Source organism: Chenopodium album, chromosome 4, assembly GCF_948465745.1.
Source record: "Chenopodium album chromosome 4, dcCheAlbu1.1, whole genome shotgun sequence".
NCBI classification, from domain to species: domain Eukaryota; kingdom Viridiplantae; phylum Streptophyta; class Magnoliopsida; order Caryophyllales; family Amaranthaceae; genus Chenopodium; species Chenopodium album.
Genome location: NC_137837.1, coordinates 78,632,995 through 78,658,150, shown reverse-complemented (window position 1 = coordinate 78,658,150; position 25,156 = coordinate 78,632,995). Strand labels below are relative to the sequence as shown.

At 35.3% G+C, this 25,156-nt stretch overlaps 3 protein-coding genes and 1 pseudogene across 4 annotated transcripts; 1 reads left to right on the top strand and 3 right to left on the bottom strand.

The window, feature by feature from the left end:
- The first annotated feature begins 388 nt into the window (after positions 1-388).
- On the top strand, positions 389-11,084 carry LOC145627436 (dol-P-Glc:Glc(2)Man(9)GlcNAc(2)-PP-Dol alpha-1,2-glucosyltransferase-like; annotated as a pseudogene). Its single transcript, XR_014111390.1, has 8 exons — positions 389-618; positions 714-802; positions 8,164-8,497; positions 8,591-8,855; positions 9,823-9,960; positions 10,088-10,292; positions 10,411-10,564; positions 10,720-11,084. The product of XR_014111390.1 is annotated as a dol-P-Glc:Glc(2)Man(9)GlcNAc(2)-PP-Dol alpha-1,2-glucosyltransferase-like (transcript).
- A 152-nt stretch (positions 11,085-11,236) lies between these two features.
- Positions 11,237-13,669, bottom strand: LOC145628294 (exopolygalacturonase-like). The gene is made up of 4 exons (XM_081680586.1): positions 13,529-13,669; positions 12,506-12,805; positions 11,887-12,399; positions 11,237-11,464 (listed from the first exon to the last, which is right to left on the bottom strand). Exons 1-4 carry the CDS (start codon positions 13,667-13,669, stop codon positions 11,237-11,239), a joined length of 1,182 nt encoding a protein of 393 aa, XP_081536712.1.
- Positions 13,670-15,461: 1,792 nt separating this feature from the next.
- On the bottom strand, positions 15,462-17,593 carry LOC145628293 (exopolygalacturonase-like). Its single transcript, XM_081680585.1, has 4 exons — positions 17,393-17,593; positions 16,660-16,932; positions 15,958-16,467; positions 15,462-15,695 (listed from the first exon to the last, which is right to left on the bottom strand). The coding sequence occupies exons 1-4, from the start codon at positions 17,591-17,593 to the stop codon at positions 15,462-15,464; spliced, it is 1,218 nt and encodes a 405-aa protein (XP_081536711.1).
- Positions 17,594-19,299: 1,706 nt separating this feature from the next.
- LOC145629434 (glycerophosphodiester phosphodiesterase GDPDL3-like) lies at positions 19,300-24,827 on the bottom strand. Its single transcript, XM_081682034.1, has 9 exons — positions 24,330-24,827; positions 22,370-22,666; positions 21,861-21,973; positions 21,231-21,741; positions 21,083-21,121; positions 20,701-20,979; positions 20,439-20,581; positions 19,840-20,323; positions 19,300-19,752 (listed from the first exon to the last, which is right to left on the bottom strand). Exons 1-9 carry the CDS (start codon positions 24,436-24,438, stop codon positions 19,472-19,474), a joined length of 2,256 nt encoding a protein of 751 aa, XP_081538160.1. The 5' UTR covers positions 24,439-24,827; the 3' UTR covers positions 19,300-19,471.
- Positions 24,828-25,156: the final 329 nt, after the last annotated feature.

Below are 25,156 nucleotides of genomic sequence, written 5' to 3'. Positions count from 1 at the left end.
GACCCATTGGGTACATAAATTAAGGACCTGTTCTCTTCAGCTTAATTTCAGTTCAATTCAGGGGTTCAACTCCAATCATTTCAGTTCAGTTCCTATTTTTCTTCTCTCATAAACAATTCATTTTAGCTCTATTCAACTTAGGGGTTGTTCACATTTACTGAACTGAACTGATTGAAGCTGAACTGAACTGAACTAAACTGAGCTGAAATGAATATTTTATGAGAGAGGGAAATTAGGAGCTGAATTGAACTGAACTGATTGGAGTTGAACTGAACTGAAATTAAGTAAATGTGAACATACCCTTAGTTTAGTTTAGTTCAGTTAAGCTCCAATCAGTTAGGTTGAGCTTCAATTCAGAAATCAGAACGTGCCCTAAGTACTCGCTGCAAAAGCTTACCAATTTTTTGCAATCCGTCTTTTTCGTTGCAAAATACCATGTCATAGCTCAAGTTAAGGTTGTTAAGCCCACCCAACTCGTTCTTCTTCGAGAGTTCGAGAGTTGCATAGGAAAAATTGCTGGCAAAAAAAATGGGAAGAACAGTAGTGGCTTTGATCGTGAGTTTATGGGTGATCCCAATTTCAATTCTTGTTAATACAATTGTTCCTGATGCTTACATGGTAATTCAATCTTTCCCATTATTCTCATTTTATATTTTTGCACGAAAATAATATTTTTTTTCCTGCTGAAAATGATTTGGTATTGAATTTGACCAGACGAAATATTTCACATTCCACAAGCTCAACAATATTGTAAAGGCAATTTTAAGAGTTGGGATCCCATGATTACTACTCCTCCTGGCTTGTATGTGAGCAATTTCCCTTAAAGTTTGTATTTTGTTTCTAAATATATGTATTTTATTTTGCAGATGTCAACTAGCTTATTTGGTTAAAGTCGTGGGGGTATTATAATTGATATCCGGGACTTGGGATCGAATCCCACCATACCTCATTGCACTACCCAAATTGTAGCTATTTGATAGATGAGTTTTTGAATTTTTCATCTTTATTTTTCCTCTAATTTAAAAAGGCTTGATTAACCCCTTTGAAATTATGATCTTGATGATGGTTATCTGGTTGAATTTTTAGAGGCTTGAAAAAGAGTAAACTAGGTTAGCTGTTGAAGGTGTATAGTGATTTACCAAGCTATTGCTGTACTTTTGAAATGGTACAAAATGAAGGCATTATTGTGTGTGAAAATTTAAATGGTGAATTAAGGAAGAAGGGTAGATATCATCTATTGTTTTTTTTTTTTTTTTTTTTTTTGGTGCTCACGAGGGGCAAAGCCCCAGAAAGGAAAAACAAACTACTAACTAGGAATTAAACGTGGCAAGGCCACACCAACAATATCATCATGAAGAATACGTCCTAATTCTATAGGAGGGAATTGAATCAACTCGATACTGTTGTTCTGGATGACGCCTTGGTTTGCTAGCCAGTCCGCGGCACGGTTTGCTTCTCGGTATATGTGGATTATTTGGACTTGCCAATTTGCATTGTCAATAAGCTGCTTGCAGTGGCGTATGATATGGTATCCTTGGCCTCTGTGAGTTTATTCAGTAGTTAGAGTTGCCACCACTAGCTGGCTATCTGCTTGAACCTGGAGTTTTGCAGCATTCATTCTTTTTGCTAGTTCCAACCTATATTCAATGGCTTTCAATTCAGCCATATAAGCATCACATACACCAATCTTAAGTGAGAAAGCATGGAGCATTTTACCAGTGTAGTCACGAATTAGCCCCCCACTCCCTGCTGGTCCAGGGGCTCCTTTAGCTGCACCATCCGTGTTGAGCGCCAGCCACCCTATAGGGGGTGCTAACCAACGAACAAAAGCTTCGTTCCTTGATCTTGCTTGCTGAGAGTTAACTTGAGCATCGTCTCCCAAAACACGCCATACCTCTTCGAACCTTGCAAGAAGAAATTGATTTATATCGAAGGGTATATCTTGAGTTCTATCAAAGACTACATTGTTCCTCCACCTCCAAATCCACCATAAGGTTATGGTAAAATAGGTTGGCCAAACCTCAGGGGAAAGGTTGCCACGCACTTGATGTTTAATGTTAAATCCAATCCATTGCTTTAATGAACCTTTGTAGAAGCTGGCATTAGCAGCTGGGCCTCCAACTTGCCTCCAAACCTCCTTTGCCGCTTTACAATCTCTTAAGACATGAATTGTAGTTTCCTCAAAGTCCTTGCAAGTTTTACACCAAGGAGAGTTAGTGAGATTGCGCTTCAAACGATTTGCTTTAGTCATGAGCCGATCGTGCATTGCTAGCCAAAGGAAAACTTTAGCTCATTGTTGAACCTTTAGCTTCCAGATTAGACTCCAAGTGCCATCATTCCCAGGATCATCATCTCGACGAATGATTGTCATTGCGGATTTTATAGAAAATTTTCCTTTTGAGCCCCTATTCCAATATAACAAATCACTCATGTCGTTATCTTTTCTCAAGGCATGAGCCTCAATTAATCTCAGCACATCGGGGGGAGGATCTCAGCGAAGGAGTCCCACTTCCAACCACTTTCCTCATCCCATAGTTCTTCGACTATTGCCCCATCTATCTGCTCCGGAATAGTGCCAATTGCAGCTGCTCTAAGAGGGCTAGACATCGCCCAATTATGGTCCCAAAAGAGAGTGGACGATCCATTTCCCAGAGCAACTCTTGAACCTACCGAGATATATTTTGCATTCTCAGAGATTCCTTTCCATACATTCGACATAATAGCTTTGGTTTCAAACATATCCACATCGCACCTTCCTTTACAGTACTTTGCTCGTAGCACTCTTGCCCATAAGGCATTAGGCTCAGCTAGGATGCGCCAACCGAGTTTGGTCAAGAAAGCCGCGTTAGTATTGCGAGCTAAACGAATTCCTAAGCCTCCTTGTTCCTTCGACTTTTGTAAAACCTCCCATGAAATTAAGTGAATTTTCCTGTGCTCCTCATCTCCTCCCCACACAAAGCACCTAATTCTTTTATCAATATCGTCACAAACTGAAATAGGAATTCTGGTTGTTTGCATTGCATACGAGCTCATTGTTGTCAAGGTTGTCTTCGCTAGGGTGATTCTTCCAGCCATCGAAATGTATTTCGACTTCCACCCTGCGAGACTGCGATCTATTTTCTCACATAAATATGCAAAGGTGTTCCGGGTGACTCTACTTGTGAGGGTAGGCATGCCAAGGTACATACCTAAGTCATCCGTTTCATCGATTCCCAAAGCATGGCAAATTTCTTGAATTTTTCCAATAGCCATATTTTGAGAGAAATAAACTTTTGATTTTGGATAGCTAATTTTCTGACCCGAGGCGCTACAAAATCTAGCAAGGCACTCTTGTATTACTACCGCTTGATCAATATTAGCTTCAGCAAATAAAATTATGTCATCGGCAAAGCAGAGATTTGATAATTTTGGGCCGTTCCTACTTGCATAAATCGGCTTCCAACGATCCTCTATAATTGATTCCTCAATCAATTGGTTGAGGCGTTCCACACATAGGATAAAGATGTATGGAGATAACGGATCACCTTGTCTAATTCCTCTCCCCGGTTTGAAAGCTTGTGTGGGCTCGTCATTCCATAAAACCTTCATCGAAGAGGTTGTAATACATTCCATTATGAGCTCAATCATTAATGGAGGAAAGTGGATCTCATATAAGGTATCTCCGATGAAATCCCATCTAAGGCGATCATAAGCCTTCTCAAAATCAATCTTGATTGCCATAAGTCATTTCCCTCCTTTCTTTTGTTTCATAGTATGAATCACCTCTTGTACAATTACAATATTATCTGTAATTTGCCTTCCGGGAACAAAACTAGTTTGAGTGCATGAGGTTAGGTGAGGCATCATTGGCTTGATCCTATTAACAATTGCCTTTGTGATAATTTTATATGCAACGTTGCAAAGACTGATAGGTCTGAATTGAGTGGCAAGTTCCGGGGAATCAACTTTCGGAATAAGAACAATAAAGGTATCATTCAAATTCTTCGGTAATCCCTTTCCATTCAAAGCATCCAAAGCAACTTTATATATATTTTCCGCAACCAAATCCCAGTGTTTTTGAAAGAATAATGCTTGAAAACCATCCGGGTCTCGGAGCCTTCATTGCACCCATCTCGAAGACCACTTTTTCGATCTCACACCTAGAAAACTGTCTCGATAGAGTATCCCAGTCCCTCGAAGTGAAAGCTGGAAAAATGCCAGTCGGCATAGGCCCTAATAATTGTTGTTCATCCGCTGCAAATAAATTTTGAAAATATGAGACTATATTCTGTTGAATCAACTCCTTTTCGTACAACCATTCACCGCTTTCAATATCTTTGATCGCTGTTATGTTATTACGCCAACGCCTTGTGATGGTGCTAAGGTGAAAAAACGATGTGTTTCTATCACCATCTCGTATCCATTCCACCCTTGACTTTTGATACCATAAGAGCTCTTCTTGTTCAAGAACTTCATCAAGTTCCTTGCGAAGTTTAGCCTCTAACTTAATTAAATCCCTCGAACGTTGAGAAGCTAAACATTTTTGAACTCCCCCAATTCGAGCTAGAAGATTTCTCTTTTTTTTGAAAATATTATGAAACACATTTCTATTCCAATCTTGAAGTTCATCGCCAACTTTCTTTAACAAAGGAACTAAGGGCCTCGATTTATCCCATTTAGTCTCGATGAACTCACGGAAGTTATCATGAGTTAGCCAAGCGGCTTGGAATTTAAAGGGTTTGTTTATTGAGGCTATAGGTGCAAACCCATCCGGGGAGATTAAAATCGGGCAATGGTCCGATTGGACCGCAGGAAGGTTTTTAGCAGCGGCGTTAGCAAAGCGGAGGCTCCAATAAGCATTACATAAAGCTCTATCGAGGCGAGCACTGGTACGTGTCTCCAAGGAAGTCCCTCTTGCCCATGTGTGGTTTGGGCCACCAAATTCAATTTCCAGAAAATCCATATCTTCAACCCATTCGTTGAATTTAGCAGTTCGCCTTGTTGTTTCAGGACAACTAAAACTTCTTTCATGAGCAAATCTAGTGTTGTTAAAGTCCCCTGCAAGCATCCATGGCTTGTTATGTGTAGCCGCAAAATCTTTTAATTCACGCCATAAATCACTCCTTTTTAGCGGGTCTGGACTTGCATAAATAGCAGTGAAGTACCACGGTTCTTCGCCCACTCTACGGATATTCATTGTTATATATTGATTGTGTTGATGTATTGGTTCTACTGTAACAAGATCAGGCTTCCAAAAGACCCATATGCCACCACTAAAACCTTAAGCATCCACCCTTGTGTGACCCATGTACCCAATGATTTTTTAGATACGTTCAGCTTGCTGTCCCCCCATGTGAGTTTCCACCGGGGTTAACACAGAAGGTTTGTGATTACGGACCACTTCTCTAAGAGCACTAATAAATGCTCGACTGCCTGCCCCTTGTACATTCCATACCATACAAGATATAGATTGGGAATTTGGAACTAAATTTGGGATAGTATCTTCCATTAATTGAGGAATAGAAGGTAAGGTACTTACATATGAATTCGATATGAGTCTCATCAGTCGAGTAATCTCATTGGGAATTGTCAAGGTTACTACTAATTCCATTGGCTCCGGAATTGGTTCCATCCAAGACTCCATTCTTACCTCCAACACATTTGTCAGGGGGTCGGCTATGCCCAAGTATGGAATCTCCATCGGTTGACCCACGCAAAGAATTTTGTCTGTTGGTATCTGTAGCAGTACTACATCCGATGGGGGGGGGGGGGGGAACATGGGTGAGCTCCTTTGGGGTTGCATTTTGTGAAGCGTTATTTGGTTCTTCTGGAATAACTTCTTTGTTATTCTGTGTCTCTTCCCCTACAAGAGTTTCCTTCGTGTTTTCTTTTCCTAGTTTATTTTTTGTCACAAAAAATTGTGTAGCTTCTTTTAGATTCTCTAAATTCGTTATTGGAGTAAGAGGCCTAGTATTCTGTGATGCTGTTTTATTAGCTTTAGGAGTATCTTTTTTCCTGTAAATCTTTTTGTTCTCTACGCGCTTCTCATGGGAATTATTTCCATAATTCAAGGGAAAAGAATTTGGATAAATTTCATAATTTTTTTGAGAATTATCTCCTAAGTTAATAGTAGGCATATTTACCTCACTATTAATATGGGAAGATATATCAGAATCTTTGGAAGACTCCCTTGATTCCAAATTTGTAGCTCCTTGAAGAATATCTTTAGAAACATAATCCCCTGAGTCACCTTTTCCTCCTTCACCTTGACCCATAAGAATTTCAAAACTTGATTTTGTTACTGCAATACCCTCCGTAATATTAGCTTGATGTTTAGGTAAATTTTGACTTTGGTCTCTATTTTGGATTGGACCCTCTTTTGCATGATTCGGGTTGGATTTATCCATTTTTGGTTGTCGTTTTCGACCCGGTTCTTTGACCAGCATCCAATCACCATAGCTGTCCACTTCTTCAGGTTTTGCAGGGGTTGCTTCTTTTTGGATATCCAAATCATTAATTTGATTATTAACTTGGTCAATAATCATACCATCAGAAGGACCTTTAAGGGCACATTGATCTTCAACATGTCCTAGCCTTCCACATTTGTAACATAGCATTTTGATGCCTTCATATTGTATCCTCCATATCCTCCCCTTAAGCCAAAATTTGGCTAACAAAGGTTTCGAGAGATCAATTTCAACACTAAGTCGGGTAAATTGCCCTCTTTCCGCGTAAGCTGTGGATTTATCAACTCGAATGACTCTTCCTATTTTAGCTCCAACTTTTTTCAAGAACTCCTTATCAAAGTATTCAACTGATAAGTTTGGAATTCTTACCCACGCAGTAAGCACATTTATGGATGCTTCCTCCGGTATGAAGTTTGGAGTCCATTTACGGATAGTAAGGTACTTATCCTCGATTAACCAAGGCCCCTGAGTTAAGACGTAATTATAATCATCCACATTATTGAACTTAGCAATGAAGTACTTGCACCCTATATCTGTTAGCATTAATTCGCCTTTCAATTGCCATTTCCTTTTAAGCCGCTTCATAAGCCCCATATAACCAAGGCTGCCATCGAACATTCGAATGATTAGAGTATGTTTCCAAGGTTTCCTCATAGCACGTTTTTCCTCTTTTGTGAGGAGGATTACAGGGCATCTCTCGGTATCTTCGATACCCTCCGGGATTTCATCATCATCAGAAACATCTTCCTCATCCTCAATCTCAATGGGAGTTTCCCTATGAGCAGCCTCATCTAACCGGGTGTCTCTGATTAAATCTCTGAAGGATTTGGCCGTGGTTCCCAGATTTGGAGGAGGTAGAGGAAATTGCTGGGGTTCAGCAGTTGGCTTAGGTAATTGATAGATATTACCATCATTCTCCAGTTCCATAGGCACTCCTTCTTGGGATGCTCCAGAATCTCCTTCCTTGTTAAAAAATAGTTGAGTAACCTTTCGTTTCGGTTTTTTATTCGAACGATGTAGTTGATCTACCATGTCAGTAGGGTTTGGAAGGAAATGGTTATGGCTCATTGGAAAGAGAGTTTTTTTATTAAGTTTCAGAAAAATTTTCAAATATTAGTTAGGTGATTAATGATTGAATTATATTTTGTATTGCCTTGATGGTGGCAGCACTTTTGTCAGATATCATCTATTGTGATAACTGATAAATAGACATGAATTTGAATTTATAGGGGGAGTGATTGTCACAGTGAAGGGGATTTGATGGGATTGCTCCATTTCATGTCTAGCAGTCTAGGTGTTAATTCAAACAATTCAAATTTGGCCAAAAACTGTTGAAGGGTTTTGCTAATTCCTTAATTCTACTGATGTAGGAGAAGACTTGCACAATAGTGGATTTCCCCTAGTATTCTAGTAGACGTATCGGTTTGTGCAATTAGCATTATTTGGTGCCCTTTTTTAGTGCTCCTGTAAATAAGTTAGGATGGTTGGGGTGAGCGCTTCTTAGTGTTAGCCAGATTGAGATCTGGGCAAGCTTCTTTCGGAATGATTTTACTCAATCTACCCTTGAATGTTATGTCAATGATGTCATTTCCACCATGTTTGTAACTAATTCTAACTATGCTCTAGATTGTGCAACTTTTTCTTCAGTTGGATTAGTTATCTATAGTTCAAGTGTTAGTTAGAATGGAGTTGATTTGGTAATTCAAGACCTTTGCAGGTACTATCTTTCACTCGCCCATATTGCTTCTTTGTTTCCAGGAATGGTTTTGCTGCAACAAATCTCATCCTTTAAAGATCTATGTTCTGCTGCAATCCTTCGCTCCATCAATGGTGCATTAGCTGTTATATGCAGCATTCTATTATATGAGATCTTCACACAGTTAAGACCAGCACTTGACAGAAGAAAAGCAACAATTTACACTGTTGTTCTTTCATTATACCCTCTTCATTGGTTCTTCACTTATCTTTATTACACTAATGTGGCATCACTGATCTTTTTCCTTGCTATGTACCTGGCATCCCTGAAAAAGAATTATGCTTTGAGTGACTTGGTAAGAACTAAGTCCAAATGTATATCATGATACTACTTTGTCTACTTCATCTGCATGAAAGCATACTAAGATATATTTAACTCTTTCATGAAGATGGGGGCATTGTCTGTATGCATTCGACAAACCAATATCATATGGATGCTTTTTGTCGCATGTGGTGGTATAATTGATATGCTGCTGGTCAACAGGCAAAATGTAGGTATTAAAAAATCTAATGTGTCTATTGGTGAAAAGGACCACATAAATCCTAAAGATGATTTTGCAGCAAAATCAGGATTAAGAAGGCGAAAGATGAAGGATTTTGCACTTGATGTTCCCTGCTCTACTGTTATTGATGCCGATAAGACTGCTCTTTCAGGTGACCTCCTTACCTTTATCAATCTTCAACTAATTGTCCATAATCTCTAGAGTCTAAGTGTAACTAGTTAAGGTCTGCAATTGGAACTGCAATTGCCACTGATCAGCCACTATTATATATGTTGTATTATAGATGAGGTTGAGATTGTTTTATCTTTAAAGACATAGATACTCGGTACAAAATGAAGGTTGGATGAGTTGCCAAATTGTTATGCATTGTGCTATTAATTGTTTCTTTCTTCTATCTTTTATTGCTATGTAATTATATTCCTTTTGTTTTCATTGCTTCATATTTATAATAAGGTCATGTAGCAGCTAACTTTTATTTATGCTATTCATTCAAGTCCCTCTAGATGTCAGAATGGCTTTTCATATCTTTCAAAAGTAGCTACCCAGTAGTTTTTAATTTTTATGTCAATTTCCATCTCAATCTTACTTCCTCTTTATGGGTCTTGTCAAAAGATTGCTCAGTGATAGTTAAAATTTCACTTTTCAATGATATAACTAAATTGGATTGTGCTTCTAATCTGTGCCTACTGTACTTATGTTTGAGCAATTAGAATGTTTCCTGCCATAGCCAAGCCTTTCCCTTCTGTCGCTGTTGGTTTGAACGTAATTTAACCTTTTGATAGCTATCAGCTTGGCATAACCAATACTTATTTTCAAATAAATCCATGATCTATTAGGCAATATGGTGGAATGTTATGGTTTATTAAGTAAAAATTAGAAAAGATCCCACATGCATTTGCGTACTTGAGTTCAGTAGGCCTTTTCTCGTGTTTGCAAAGTGTTTGTATTGGTTTGTGTCATTGTGTGCTTTCCTTTTCTTACATTTTTTGGATTTTTTTTGGGGGCTAAAAGAATGCATTGTTCTTGTTCTGATTGGTATTTTAAGACAAGATATGCTTTATTTATAAGATTTAAGTGCTTCGTAATTGCTAACTTCTCTTGTGCTATTTTATTTGTAGGATTGTTTGATGAGATCCAGTACATTATTGTACAAGCATGGCATTCAAAATGGGAGCTTGTGGTTTCTTTTAGCCCCTTTATTTTGGTGCTAGGATCCTTTGTTGCTTTTGTTTATTGGAATGGAAGTGTTGTTCTCGGTACTATCATCTTGCCCTGCTGTGTCTTTGCCTTAACTTCTGTTTTCCTGTGGTGTTTGTGTGCTACCTCCGTCTTTCTATTTTTCTGTTGTGTAAGAATTTTATTCTCCATCTTTATATGTTGCAGGTGCTAAAGAAGCTCATGTTGTGTCCCCACATTTTGCTCAAATTATGTATTTTGCGATGGTTTCTGCATTGTTTAGTGCTCCATTCCACTTCACTTTGGGTCAGGCTACTGTTCTGCTGCAATTCATTTGGAAGACTAAGCCACTTAGTTTTGTCCTGGGATTTGTGATCTTTGCTGCTGGTCTGTTTTCTGTGCATTATTTCAGGTAAGCAGAGAAGCCTATCTGTATATGCTAATGAAATGCTAGGGATACAAGCTATTATGTACTCTTGTATATTAAGCTATGTTTTTGGAAACTGATATATTTTGGTTGAATGCTGCAGTATAGCTCACCCCTATCTTCTAGCAGACAATCGACACTATCCATTTTATATCCATTTTATATCTGGCGAAGGGTCATCAATGCTCATAAGTTGATGAAATACTTTCTAGTCCCATTTTATGTTTACTCATGGCTATCAATCTTGCACATATTAGGTCAGTGTTTCATCAACCTTTTACGGCTTGTATTTAGTACTTTGTATTTTTCACAGTTTCGCCTGTCTAAACATGTTGTATATCAGTAAAGTCGTAATATATGGGCTTGACTTCCAAACAATCTGCTGAACCCCTCTTTACTTTTCTGTCAACAGGAAAGGCTAGGAGCAAAATCTGGTTGTTGGCTTATTTCTTGGCTTGTGCTGCAGTTCTTGTGCCTACTCCACTGGTTGAGTTTAGGTATTACACAATACCAGTCTTTATTTTTATGCTTAATTGTAGGATTGATGAGATTAGTAAGTGGCTTATCATCGCGATTCTTCATGTAGTTGTTAACAGCTTCACCATGTACATGTTTTTGTTTCGTCCATTTGAGTGGAGCCATGAATCTGGTGTTCAGAGATTTATATGGTAGATTAGCAACATAGCTTAACACTTCTTTTCAGCAGATTTTAGAAGTAGTCTTGTATACCATGTTAATGAAAAGAGTGCATTTTTTGTTAAGCTGTAAAAATTTGTTGCCCAATTTGAGTCTCAAAAGTTACTTCCGAAACTAAGTTAATTATCATACCTTATTGTATTATGATGTAGCACCTAGATCACATCGATACATATAGTTCGTATAGTTTCATCACATAAAAAATTACGGAGTACATAAGATTACGAAAGATGCTAAGAAATGCAAGATGGTGGCTTTTGGAATCCAGAAGCGACGCCCTTGACATTGTAACATGATGAAATAGTTGGTCCTTTGTTACTTCCATACCTCAAATTTATATTCTTTGTCTCAACTTCACATGGTCTATATTTACTGCATTGTAAATTTACTGCAACATAAGTTTGTGAAACTCCCATAATATTCACAAACTTCACATCGCTTATTTGAACATGAGAATCTCCCTTCAATAAAGAAAACACAAGTGAATTAGAATACATTCTTTTTTTTTTTTTTAAATTTTTTTTTTTGAGGAATTAGAATACATTCTACTAAATATTCCCATATCTAAATGAAATAGGCCTCTTATATAAGCATGTAACATATGAAAGTACATTTACTTAAAAAGATAAACTAAAATTATACTTCGCAATAACATTGTCTAACAAGGTTCGAAGGGATGTAAATGTCCTAGAGGTATTCGTTTGATTTATATATTCATATTATGTGGAAGTCAATCAGCTTAGTTGGTTAAAGTTTTGAAAGTAGACATATAATAATCTCATTAGACATTACCTATTCTTTTGCCTGAAGAAATAAAGTAAGAACCCGTCTCAAATAATAGAGTCAGAACAATCCGATTAAAAATAAAGAGATGTGGAATTACCTTAGGACACTTATGTGATGGACAATAATTTTGATCAATAATGATGGGATTACTAGCATTGTTAACAAAAATGCTCTCAAATGAAACTTGAGCAACTTTCCCAGCATTCTTAGTAGCCCATGTCTTAATCCTAACACCATTCATGGTATCAGTGAAGTTGCAATTTTTCACATTTATTCCCTTCACTGCAAGCTCATTGGGCCCGAAACCCATGCTCCCGATACTAATCCCGTGGCCCGGCCCGCATCGAGTACCTGTGATGTTAACATCTTCAGCTCCAGGAAGGAGTGAAATGCAATCATCTCCAGTAGAAATCTTTGAATCTGATACTTGGATTTGTCTTGAGAAGGCAATGTTGATTCCATCAGTGTTAGGGCTATTAGGTGGGGCTGAGACATGAATTTGGGTTATCGTAACATTTTTGCACCCGAATAGTTTGATGTGGCTACCTTTGCTATCGACGAAGTTCATATTGTTGATCCTTGAATTGTTGACGAAAGTTAACATCAATGACTGTAACACAACAATGAGACAGTCGATAATATGTTAGGTATAATATAAATTCTGTTGTTTTAATAAGTGTTACAGTTTAACTTCCGCGAATTCCTAAGTAATTTACCGTTGGAAGGTTGTTGATCGATGGGTTATCTTCATTTATCTTGAACCATGAATCTGAGCCTTGCCCATCAAAATGCCCACTACCAGTTATACCCAATTTATCTACATATCTAAATTCAACCCAATAGGTCAGCCCAATATTAACTTTATGGGCCTTCAAAAAGCCTGCATTGTGGAAATCTATTGGGCCCATGCATGGGCCTTGAAACAATAGATTTCTCAACAAGTATTTCCCACGTGGGATTTTAATTACCGCTTTGCCCTTCCATTTGCATGCTTCATTCCATGATCTCTCAAAGGCCTACAAGGTAAAATCAATTTCACTTTTAAGACATTTTCATCATCACTCAAATTATTGTGTAAAAAAAAAAAACTAAAAAAAAAATAAAAAAAAAAATTTGTTTTAACATCAAAAATACTAAATATTGATTCAAAATATATACAGTACTACATAAATTTTTGCGATTATAAACCCATTTCTCATAAGATGTATGTTTGCAATTATGAGTATATATTTTGTGCATAGCAAATACGTGCATATATATAGTCATGTGCGTGCAAAAAGGGGAGGTTAAAGAAATCTTAAAACATGAATTACGTACAAACATATTTAAAATTGTGAAAAATTATTTTTAAATCTCAATTTAAAGTAAAGACAGTATTTATTTTATATTATTTTAGTTTTTTTTCTTTGAGATAAGAGAATAACTACAAACCAAATTAAACTAAACGCGCACATGCAAGAGACTAGAGTACCAAAAAAAAAAAAAATGTTTCCCTTAATCGTTTCTCAAAGCGTGCCTACATTAAGCATGGGTGAATATGCTTGACACTCATAGTCATAGGAAGTGCGAGTTGACACATACAATTTCGATAAATTTTTTTTTTTCGTGTAACAGTCACAAATTAAGCCAGTTATGTTTATGAAATTCAATCCTCACCTTGTATACTCTCTTAATTGCTTGAGAAAAACTAATTAACGAGGATTAATATGATATAAAAACGGTAAGGTGATCGTGATTACCTGTGAATTATCATAATGGTCATCACCAAGAGCACCATAATCTTTAACGTTGAAGAATTTCACCCCCTTAATTGCTTGAGAAAAACTCAGTATTAGCAAAATCAGTAGCAAACTCAAATCATCTCTCTTTCTTATTGTCATTTTTTGTATTTTTTTCTTACACTGATATTTTCTTTCTAGGGCTTAAGTTTGTATGTATTGATCTGTTTCATCAACGATTAACAGCTTCTTCAAATTATATATACATAATTTTTTTTTATTTAATTAATTATTATTTTTATTTTTTTTATTATTATTATTATTTTTTATTATGTGACAAGTGGTACACACAACATTAGGGTAAAAAAATGTGCTCGTATTTTGTACCTATTCTTTTATTATTACTCCCTCCGTCCCAAAAAGAACGACCCATTTGGCCAAAACTTTGTCCCAAAAAGAATGACCCATTTGCATTAAAACACCACCAATTTGCAACAATATTTGTGCAAAATTAGCTTCCCCATATAAAAATTTCATTTTCCATGTTATTTTATTACTTTCTCTCTCTATTTTTTTACAAACCCCATGTAAATTTATCTTTCCAATATACTTTTACTTCTTTTTACTTAACTTTCTTAATACCCGCGTAATCAACCCAAATGGGTCGTTCTTTTTGGGACGGAGGGAGTAATATATTATTGTTAGCAAATTCGGTTTCTATTTGAACTAACGTTTGACCTTTTTGCATGCGGGCGTGTAACCATACATGCATAAGAACAAACTGAAATAAATGGGAAATGAGCCTATCATAAAGAATTGGTTGCTCACTTTCAAAATAACAAAATATAAAAAACTTATTTTCCCAAAGCTAAAAAAAATAAAATCTCCTCATATTCAATAAGAAATATGAGTCAAAATTCTATAAATTAATATTTTAAAATTGTACTTAATATTTTTAAAACCGAATCTAACAAGTTCCACATAGTTATAGTATAGAAAGTATTCTCAGGACATTGAATGTCGTACAACTAAGCAAGAAAGTATGTAGTCGTACAACTAAGCAAGAAAGTATGTACGTACATACGAGTACTCCGTACAACATAAATATCAAACCTAAGATTATGTCTCAATAAAACATTACAAATCATGTCGCATACATGCAAATTAATTGCCCATAGGTTCAAAGTATGGTTTATCTCATTAATTAATTTGAAATTAATCTAATTACTTTTCATTTTATTGAAGATGAATACGAATTACTTTTATTTATTCATTTTATTTTTTAGTAGCATCTAAAACAAAACAAAAGTAAATAGATTACGCATTCAAACGTAAGGGCGTGGTCATACAATTTAGGGGTGTCAAACCTCGACTTAACCTGATTCGAAACCGACCCAAAAAATATCCAATTTAGATTTAGACTCGTGTGGACATAATAATTTAGTATAACTTAACTTTTAAAATTTACTCGATCCAACCCGATCATATCAGACCCGATCCGATTATCCAAACTGACACCCCTACATACAACTTCTTTTTAATATTTACCACCGGTTTTTTAGTTGACACGTATTTTTTTTTCAGAAGTTATTTTTTTAGTTGACACGTTTTCTTTAGGGGCAAGTTTTTTACCTTACATTTACTAGATACCCCTCTTGATTTATCTTTCTCTTTCATTCTGTCTCTTCTACTTAATATATGTGTCTAATAAATTAAACGTGTCAAATAAATATAAACGGAGAAAGTATGAAGTAGAATATCAATTGTACCTTATGGAACCATATATATACGACCTTCATTCAATGAATTAAAACTTCATTTCATTGAGACCTACCTCATCCTACAATTACGGAAATTAAATAATATTGAATATCCGTACATTACTAGGACTAGTGGACTACTACCTCCAATACTATTTTTCTTTCTAATTAAATCTTCTCACTTAATTATCATTCTATGATGACAAGCAAGATTTAGGAAATTGTACACCATAAGCCTTCCCAATAGCATTAGAACAATTAGAAATGGTATTCTCTAAATTGCTCTCAAACTTGATTTTAATGTCCCTTAACTCGATTTTATCGCATGGATTACTCCCACTGCATTGTAAATTCACTGCAACATTTGTTCTTGATGTTCCTTGAATGTTCTTGAACTTCACATCTCTTATTTGTACTCTTGAATCACCCTTTAAATCAAGCTCGAAAACGTTAGGCCGTTAGCAAATTAAAGGAAAGAAAAGATTTATATGCATCGAAAAAGTTACTGGTGCGTGCATCTTATGCATTAGCCAGAGTTACAATAGTTACATGCATGTTTACAAGTAACACTTAAGGCTTGTTCTTTTCAGCTTAATTTCAGTTTAGCTCATTGAATCAGAACAAGCCCTTATAGTTGTGAATTGAATTTTTAAAATATGATAATGTTACCTTAAAAATCTTGATACATACCTTTTCACAGTTTTTTGATGGACAATAATTCTGATCAAAGATGATAGGGTTATAAACATTCGTCATAAAAACATTCTCATATCGAACTTTCGTAACAAGGCCAGGATTATTAGTAGCCTTAGTCTTGATTCTTAAACCATTAGTAGTACCCAAAAGATGACAATTTTTCACGAATATTCGCTCAACACGTTCATCAGACGACCCTCCCATACTTCCGATACTTATTCCATGACCAGGACCACATTTAACCCCAGTAACAATTATGTTTTTCGAACCCCTAAGGATTGCAACACAATCATCCCCGGAAGCAATTGTGGAATCGGAAATTTTAATACCATTTGATTCACCAATCTTGATGCCATCAGTGTTAGGGCTATCTTCTGGTGATGATACGGTTATTTGGTTTAGTTTAGTGTTGTTACATGCAAATAAGTTGAAATGGGTGCTTTGGCTGTTGATTAGCTTTATATTTTGCGCCTTTGAGTTTGTCACAAAGCTAAATCTCAGCAGCTGAAAACAACAATAAGATAAAAGTAATCAGAGGTAGTACTACACTACTACGTACTCCCTCCGTCCCTAAATTACATTCCTTTTTCTCTCTATTATGTGAGGAATAAATGCTTGAAAGAGGAATATAATTCTAGGGACGGAGGGAGTATAAAATTTCAAACGTTGTGATTAAGTTTTTGTACTATAACTTACAGTTGGAAGGTACGGAGAGCCATGTTTTGGTGGGCCTGCACCAATAAATGATCCTCCTCCACTTACTGCCAGCCCATTAACATATCGAAACTCGATCCAATAATCCCCACTAAGGCCCAATGGAGCCTTTAAAGTGCCTTTGTTTTGAAATTCTATTGGGCCATTACATGGGCCAGTCAATAATACTGAACCCACTAAGTATGTACCCGAAGGTACAACCAATTTGGATCCATCCTTCCATTTACATGCATCTTTCCATGCTTTCAAAAGTGCCTACAAAATTTTAAATTTATTAAAAGAGTTTATGAAATTGGACCTTACAAAATTCAACATTTTACCAACCCAAAGAAAAATAACATGATTTTTGGACATAGTGAAAACATAATTTTACATCTTACATTTATTTTTCACAATGTCCAACAACATAATCCTTTGTAAATCACAAGTTGAAATCTTGTAATTTTCACAATTATATTTTGTTTATATATGTACATCCTCCATCCCAGTAGAATCGTCTCATTTGATCCAAAAAAGAGACATTCTAGTGAAATGTCAGGCCTCAACTAAAGCAATTTCAATAGGATAGAGCGTAAATTTATAAAGACTCATTCAAAAGCCTAGAACATACTAAAAAAAAAGCTCCTAAAAACATGCTTTAATTTTTCTTTTTCCTCATTTAGTAAATTAATGGTAAGTGGTGGCAAATTATGAATTAGATCATCAAATGAATTACCTTCCTGTTGTCTACTTCTCCACCTTTAACAGCGCCATAATTATCCAAATTGAAGACCTTTGATTCACAATGCCCTTTGGTAATAAGACAAAAGATTAACAACACTAATAGAGTACATTTTGACATTCTCGATTTGATTTGCATCTCTATCAACCCGAGTGTATGTAAGAATTTGTAAAATTTGTAAGATGGACTTCGCATGTTATAACTGATTGATTTATATAAGAGGTGGTCACTTGAGATTACAAAAACGAAAAAGGTCAAGAAATCTTTACGATGGTAGATAAATGGTTTACTATATTAAGGTCAAAATCTTTTGAGTTTTTGGCTTAGTAAATTAAATTTCTTTTCCAAGAATATTTTTACCTTATAAAAATGATTGAGTGATAACCTAATGGCCTTATCCCTTTTTATAAAAATTTCTTCACATATATGTATAATTACCATGTTTCTAACTAAAGTTTGAAGATATTGCTAAAATATTTACCCTTTTTATTTGTCATTTATCCTAGCATATATTCTTTGTGATTTGCTAAGAATTACTTCCTCCATTGCTTAACAACTATTACGGCTGAGAGTGAGGGATATCTCAAGTGGTTAGAGCTCCCCCTCCGACATCAGGTTATCCCAGAATCTTCTTATGATCTTATCATTTGTCCTTGTGGCTCTCTAAACACCAAAAAAACAACTAGTATGACTAAATTTGACACATTAGTCAATGCATTATTTTGATTAATTAATATATACAAGTATATGAAAATTCGATATTTAGATACTAAATAGTGAAATGATTCTAACAAGATATCACGTGATAATTCTTGTTTTGTATTTAATTAAGAAACAATCATCTCCCTTTCAAAAAAAAAAAAAAAAAAAAAAACAATCATCTTATGAATAAATAAGTAAAAAAAAGAGTTTCAAATAAATTATTCTATATAAAGGGATATAGGAGTATTAATTTTATTGGATTTTTTTAGGGTTAATAGTAAATAGCTTACTATGGAGTAAATAAGTAGAAGAACAAGTACGAGTAGTAAATACAAGCATCATATACTTCCTTTCTCGATCTAAAGTACAACTCCGTACGTTATTGTTTGACTTTACCCTAAAAAAACATAGCTTATCATATTTTTAATGTGACCTCAAAAGTCAAATCTTCCAAATAAGGAGTATATATAATTATATCCTATATATGTGATATATATAATAAAATATAACATACTTAAAATAAATCTTCACTTTCTATGAGAACAAACATGGTGATTGATGGAGTAATAAAAATTAAATCTTATAATTCCTTTTGTAACAATTTAATTTATTTCAAAACTATGTATGGACTATTGGTATGTGTTTAATTTTATGATATTGAAATTATGTTCATGAATAGGATCATTGTAAAAAATCAATTATGATTTATGATTTTGTATTTTTGTCCATTATAAGATTTTTTTTTTTCATTGTGTCAACTCTATAAAATTTGGATAATTTTGACCAACAAGTCGAATTATTTGATTAGGTCAAAAACCGTCATTGTTATTGATTGGATTATTAATAGTATTTTGCAGTCGATTTTCAAAATTAACTTGGTAGCTAAGGGCAACTCCAATAGTAAGATACAAGACGTTTTAAAATGGTTTGCCACATTATATTTTCAAGCTACAATAATGTCAACTCCTCAACACATTGTAGTTTTCATTTCCTTTTTTTTTTTTCCTTCCTAAGCTTGTAGATTTGTTGAGCTACATCTTGTTGCAACAAATTACATATATTTTTTTTTCTCTCTAATGGTGATTATGTAACCACAAATTTCGCAGAAATGGCAAACAAGTGCTTTAAATCCTATAATTAAAATTTTAAAACAGTCTTTCTTATGTAACTTGAAAGGAGACATGATTATATTTGTAAACTAAAACAAAATTACTCTGAGAAATTGTATATTGAGGAATTTACTCACAATTTCAATAAAAAAATGGGCTCGTAAATCATGATACAAATGGTGTAGAATGCACAAAAAGTATATGTATGGGAGACTCCAAAACAATCAAGTATGTACGAAGAACTTCCTTCTAACAAAATCTATCAGAACAGAACAGCAGCTGCCGCGGTCAATGACAGCAGGGATAATAATGCAGAAACAGCAACTTTATGTTGGCTATTTTTTGTTGTTCCTGGTGCTGTTGTTGGTGCAGATGCGTCGCTTACTGGCACAACTGCAGGAAGAGGCGGCTGCTCCACATCTTCCTCGGTGAGGAGGGGTGTAGGAGGTGCTGCAGGACCCGGGCCAACTACTGCCAACAGACCACCAGGCTGAACTGGTGTCATATAAGTCGGTAATTCTTTCATCTTCAGACACAGATTTCCTGCAGGAAACAGAGAAAACTGCATCAGTCCACTGTTACAACTTACTATAGCTAATCATGTATTTGTGTTTAGGATTGAGTACTTACTCTTGTATGAAGCAGCAGTTTTCGGGAAGTCTGTGATGACACCATCAACATTAGCTGCAGCGGCGAATGTATTTATCTGGACTATTGGATCAGAGAAGGCGTCGAAAGGTATGCTTGTAAATTCATTCATGAGAACCTGAACATAAACAGGAAGCTTAAGTGCCTGAAACCGTGGCACAACATCAGTCATATTTTCAAGGAACCCGTCTGCATTGAATGGAAGGATAGACTTCCTGTCAAGAACCACAGAATCAGCAAAGGTCTTGATCTCTGAAATAGTATCGTTGTCAGTCCCACTAATTATCTCGTCGACTTCATAGACAAGTTCATAATTACTCCCCTTTATTGCCTTAAGGACTGAACTGCTGGTGGACTGAATCATAACCTTTTTTGCTGTTGTACTGTTGTAACCAGCTTCGTCTAAGGCATCCAAAACTGTATCAATTATACTCATTCCCTGCTTCAATGCCAAGTATTGCGCATTCTGAACATTTACATCAGAGAAACAGAAAATCAGGATCCATTGAGGCTTTAGAAAAAAGTGAAAAGAAAGGTTCATCTGGACTAACAAGTAACAACAGCTATCGGCCTTTACTTACCTCTATCTTGATCAACACGCGAGAAAGTGATGAAGAATTTCTTGCTAGGTCCAAGAAGTCAGCCAAGGACATGATTTTTCCTGCATTCCTGTTTTTTGGGTTTCTGAGCAGAAGCGAGCCTGAGTATGGGCTTGTAATTGCCGCTGCAAGCAAGGATATGTAAACGTATATGATGTCAATGAATACTACCATTACATAATTTTAGAAAGCATGCATTAAGCTGTTGACTTAAATGAAACAAATGTTAGACAATTTCACTTACGAGTTAAGCCTTGAATATCAGCCCAGTCCAGACTGAATGTAAATAATCCAGCAGCAGGCTGAATTTCCTTAACAGTTGACATAAGGTTCCTGAATTGTGTCGCGTCTGTGTTATTCATGAGATTGGCAGAGCTCAAACAGAAAGGTACACCGTCCTTTGACATTTGAACTTGGCAATCAATCACTTCAGCGCCATCAGTAATAGCCTGTTTATACGCTAAGTCAGTACAACCAGGGAAGTCTCCACTTGCTCCATTGTGAGATATAACCAAGGGCGCAGCTGAAATCCAACAGATACAAATAGGAACAATATGTTAGATTGGTCACTAGTTCATAAGACGCGATAATAAGAACTGATATCTAAAAAAAGAAAAGCAACAAACCTTGTGCTGATGCATTCTTGCCAAGGTGAGCAAAGCAATCTGCAAAAGTTTAACACAAAATTAGCATACAAATAAAATTACAGCAAAAGTAGCAGGATTTTAACATTGCTATTTATATCAGGAAAGAAACAAAGAGTATAGCTCTCACCTATCGCTTCTGATGGAGTTATCGGGAAGTCAGACAGCACACCATCCACAGAGAAGTCCCCGTTGTCAATGAAATTAAGATACTCATTTACTGGATTGTAGCTGTAGTTATAGGCAATAGGTACATCATTTGCAAAATCGGCTGCAAAAACTTCAAGTCCAATTTTATGAGCATCATCCACCAGAGAAGTATGAGGCAGCAGATACGAGGAAGCATCAAGAGGCCATATATAACTCTTCGGGACAAGGATTCCAGCAGCAAACGACTTAATCATAGTAAGATTTTTCAAGAGAGAATCATAAGTCTGGTTGGTTGAAGGTTCTGTTTCATCCTTATCAAGAAAGCGGAATATCAGTTTTGTTCTGGACTGTCTACTTCCTGCAAATGGCCTTACAAGTCCTTGCAAAAAACCGGCATCAGGTGATGAGACGTGGGTGATGGTTATGTTCTGTGAAGCATTGATAATAAAGGTCCTCATGCTCAAGTTGTGCTGGCTGTAGAACTCATTGTTCTGCATACAATCAAATTTACAATAGTTAATCACCATTTAAAGATTTCGATACTAAATTTACATTAATTAAACGATTACTGCCAAAATATAAGTTATACATTGCAATAAACAAGTCCTACCTGAACATTTAACCAGAAACCTGCAGGTTCATTCTGCATAAACACGTCCTCAACACTTTGAATTGTGGACATGCCATTAAAAGCAGGACTTCGACTATAAATCCCCTGAACCACTGCAGGACAACAGAATAGCATTCAGTACCAAACATTAAGATAAAGGAATACAAACACATAAACGAGTTCATGAAATGCTTCGCGTACATATATAATCAGCATCATGTCTCAGTCTCACACAACAATGAAAAACTTCTAGGAAAAATATGGTATATTCACACATTTTTCATACATGTTCATAAGCTATGTTAGTCAGACTCGGCTACTTAGTGTCAGATAAAACTACAATGCTCTACACACCTAAAGAAAATCATGCAAATATTATTAACTCAAAGTAAAGTGTCAAGTCTCAATAGTCCATCCTTGTGTCAAAATGAAAGTGTCGAGTATCCAACACAGGTACTTTCACGTAAAATCAAGAATGTCAATAAATATATAGTTCAATCCAAACTTACAAGGGATTGTTGAGAGTGTCTCAAAAGTAAAGTCGAGTGCAAAATATCCCTCAGTTTGTACACCATTAACATCATAAGTATTGCTCCCATTATTTGGAAAAATGTCTGGAATGGCAGAGGAATTATCGAGTTTGATATCAGGGAAACAAATTCCAACTCCATCTTTTGATAATTGAACATCACACCATAACACCAAATCTGGCACACTAGTACCAATTGCAATTTGGTAGGCCATTGCACTAGAATCTGGAAACAACCCAGAAAATCCACCTCTTGCAACTACTAAAGGAGAAAATCCTGCAACAACAAAAAAAAAAAAAAAAAAAATGGTTAACTTTGCTTTTTTGTTTTAATTTGTTTAGTTCAAATAATTAAAATTATGGGTGAATTAGATATTACTTCAAAATTATACAAGAAACACGGGATTTACCAACTTTGGTATAATTAGTCGCAATCTTTATGTTTAATCATGTAAGACATGTAATATAAAAAAATCAATTAGAGTTTTCAGAAGAACAAGTTAGCAAATAAATTCATTGACTTGCTAGCATTTGTTAAGTTATTTTCTTGGTTGATGGTGTACAATGTAATTATGAATCTAACACATGTACGATAAATAGTAAAGATAAAGAGTCCGACTAACATAGTCACGTATTATAAAACATAGGTATTGTATTGTTGTGTGGCATGAATGCATGATCATATAGTATGACATGTTAGGTGCACATGGTATGTATCATGTATGATTGTAAAATTGTAGTCCGTATTAGAGATTGAGAGTGGTTGGAGGTTTGACTTTTGGTCTTATTTGGAAGTTAATCTTAATTTTCTTGGACACTTTGCCTATTAATTTAATTAAGGCTCGTATAAAATGAAATTATTGACTTGGTAAATCTACCTTAATGTTGAAATTGACACATTTGAAATCTGCAAATACAGCTTGGAATTGATCCAGCTAACAGCTACTAATGACATGATTAATAGGACAAAAAAATGATTATAAAATCAGCTAGAAAATTTATGATAGTTACATTTAATCCCTCCATCATTTAAAGAGTGTCACCCACCATTTGATCAAGTTCTTTCTACCGTATCTAAACAATGAAATTGATACGACGATACAAAAGTAAGAAGCAGAGGTCGTACAGACTACGGAATATAAGGAATTCAAGATTTTTTTTATACGGTAAGATACAAGGTGGGCCCCCTGCCACCCTATCACGAACCCCATCACTCGAAGAAACCATCCCTCCATCTCCTCATTCCTCATTAGGAATTCATGATGTTAATGAAAAATTAGGTAATAATTATTCATAATTCAACTGCCAAAGAATATAACATACTTTCAAACCCAATTTTCTATCTCAATTAACCAAAAAAACACCTCATAAAGTATAACAAAGAAAAGCTCCTATCTTTTTTATTTACTTTGACAACGAAACTCCATGAATGAACATGATCAAACATTTAAAGTGAAAGAATTCCACCATTAAAGTTTCCTTTTTCATACATTCACAACTCTTTTTAATTTTAAAAAAAGGTCAACTTTAACCATTCTTCCCAACTTTTTACATGAAAAGCACACTTTTTTTTTTTTTGGGTGATCAAAATAATGTAGCTCCATTCCTTTATTTGGTGGCTTCCAGAAGCTCCTACACCTTGACCAAACTATTTTTTTTTTTTTTTTTTTTTTTATTTAACCAAAATATTTACATAATTTATTTTTCCTGAATTTTTTTTTCGCCGGGTTTAATGTTTAAGGGTGGCAATGCCATAACTCACTTAGTGACAACACTATCCGTGGTGGAACAAGTTTTTGTACACGAACATTTTAACCTTTGTGGAACAAGTTTATGTACACGAACATTTTAACTTTGGTGGAACTTGATCGACCTCCAAACTATAACATATTAAATCAAGATAGATAAAATGTAAGAAAAATCAAAGAAAGAGTACATACCATCAAGTGTCAACCATTTCGAGGTAGTTCCTTGTGCAGAAGCAAATGTAAATAACTGAATTAACAAAATTAAACCTCCTAAAACCCGAAAATTATTCCTACAAAACATCTCTTTATTCTCTTTTTTTTTTTTTTTTTTTTTTGATGAATTTTTTTCAGAGCTTAGAAGAGAGAACAAAGATTTTAAGAGAGAGAATAATGGTGTTAGAAGACTTATATATGTTAATGAATGTTTATTAAAATACTATTACAACAAAAAAAAACAACGTATTAAAGTATAAATTACGTGTATATAGGTAGAAAACAAAAGGAATATATAATTAATTAAATGATGATGATGAAGTTGATGATGATATAATTGTGGGATAATATACTAGTACTAGTACATGTTTTTGAGCATAACGCGGAAGCACGTATATTAGTATGTTTGATTTATATTTATATTTTATAATATAACAAGTCAAAGACAATAAGCTTCATTATTTACGGCCGGCATTGACGGCTGCCAACTTGTATTAAGCCAACTGTTGAGCATTTTAGAGTATCTACATCACTCCATTTCTTTTGCCAATATCTAAACGAGTCGTTTGAATCGAGTTTGGTTTGGGTGAAATCTTATATGAGGCGGTTTTTAGATGGTTCAGGTCATATTCTTGCCTACATGACAAGTTTACTATACATGAATAGAGGTGTCAATTTGGGTATTTGAATCAGTAAGGTCGGATCAAGTCAGATCAATTTTTATTTTGCGTTGGGGGTGAGGGGCGATATATGAGTATGGCTAGTATTTTGGGAGATGGGAGGTTCTTTGGACCGGCGTGTTGATT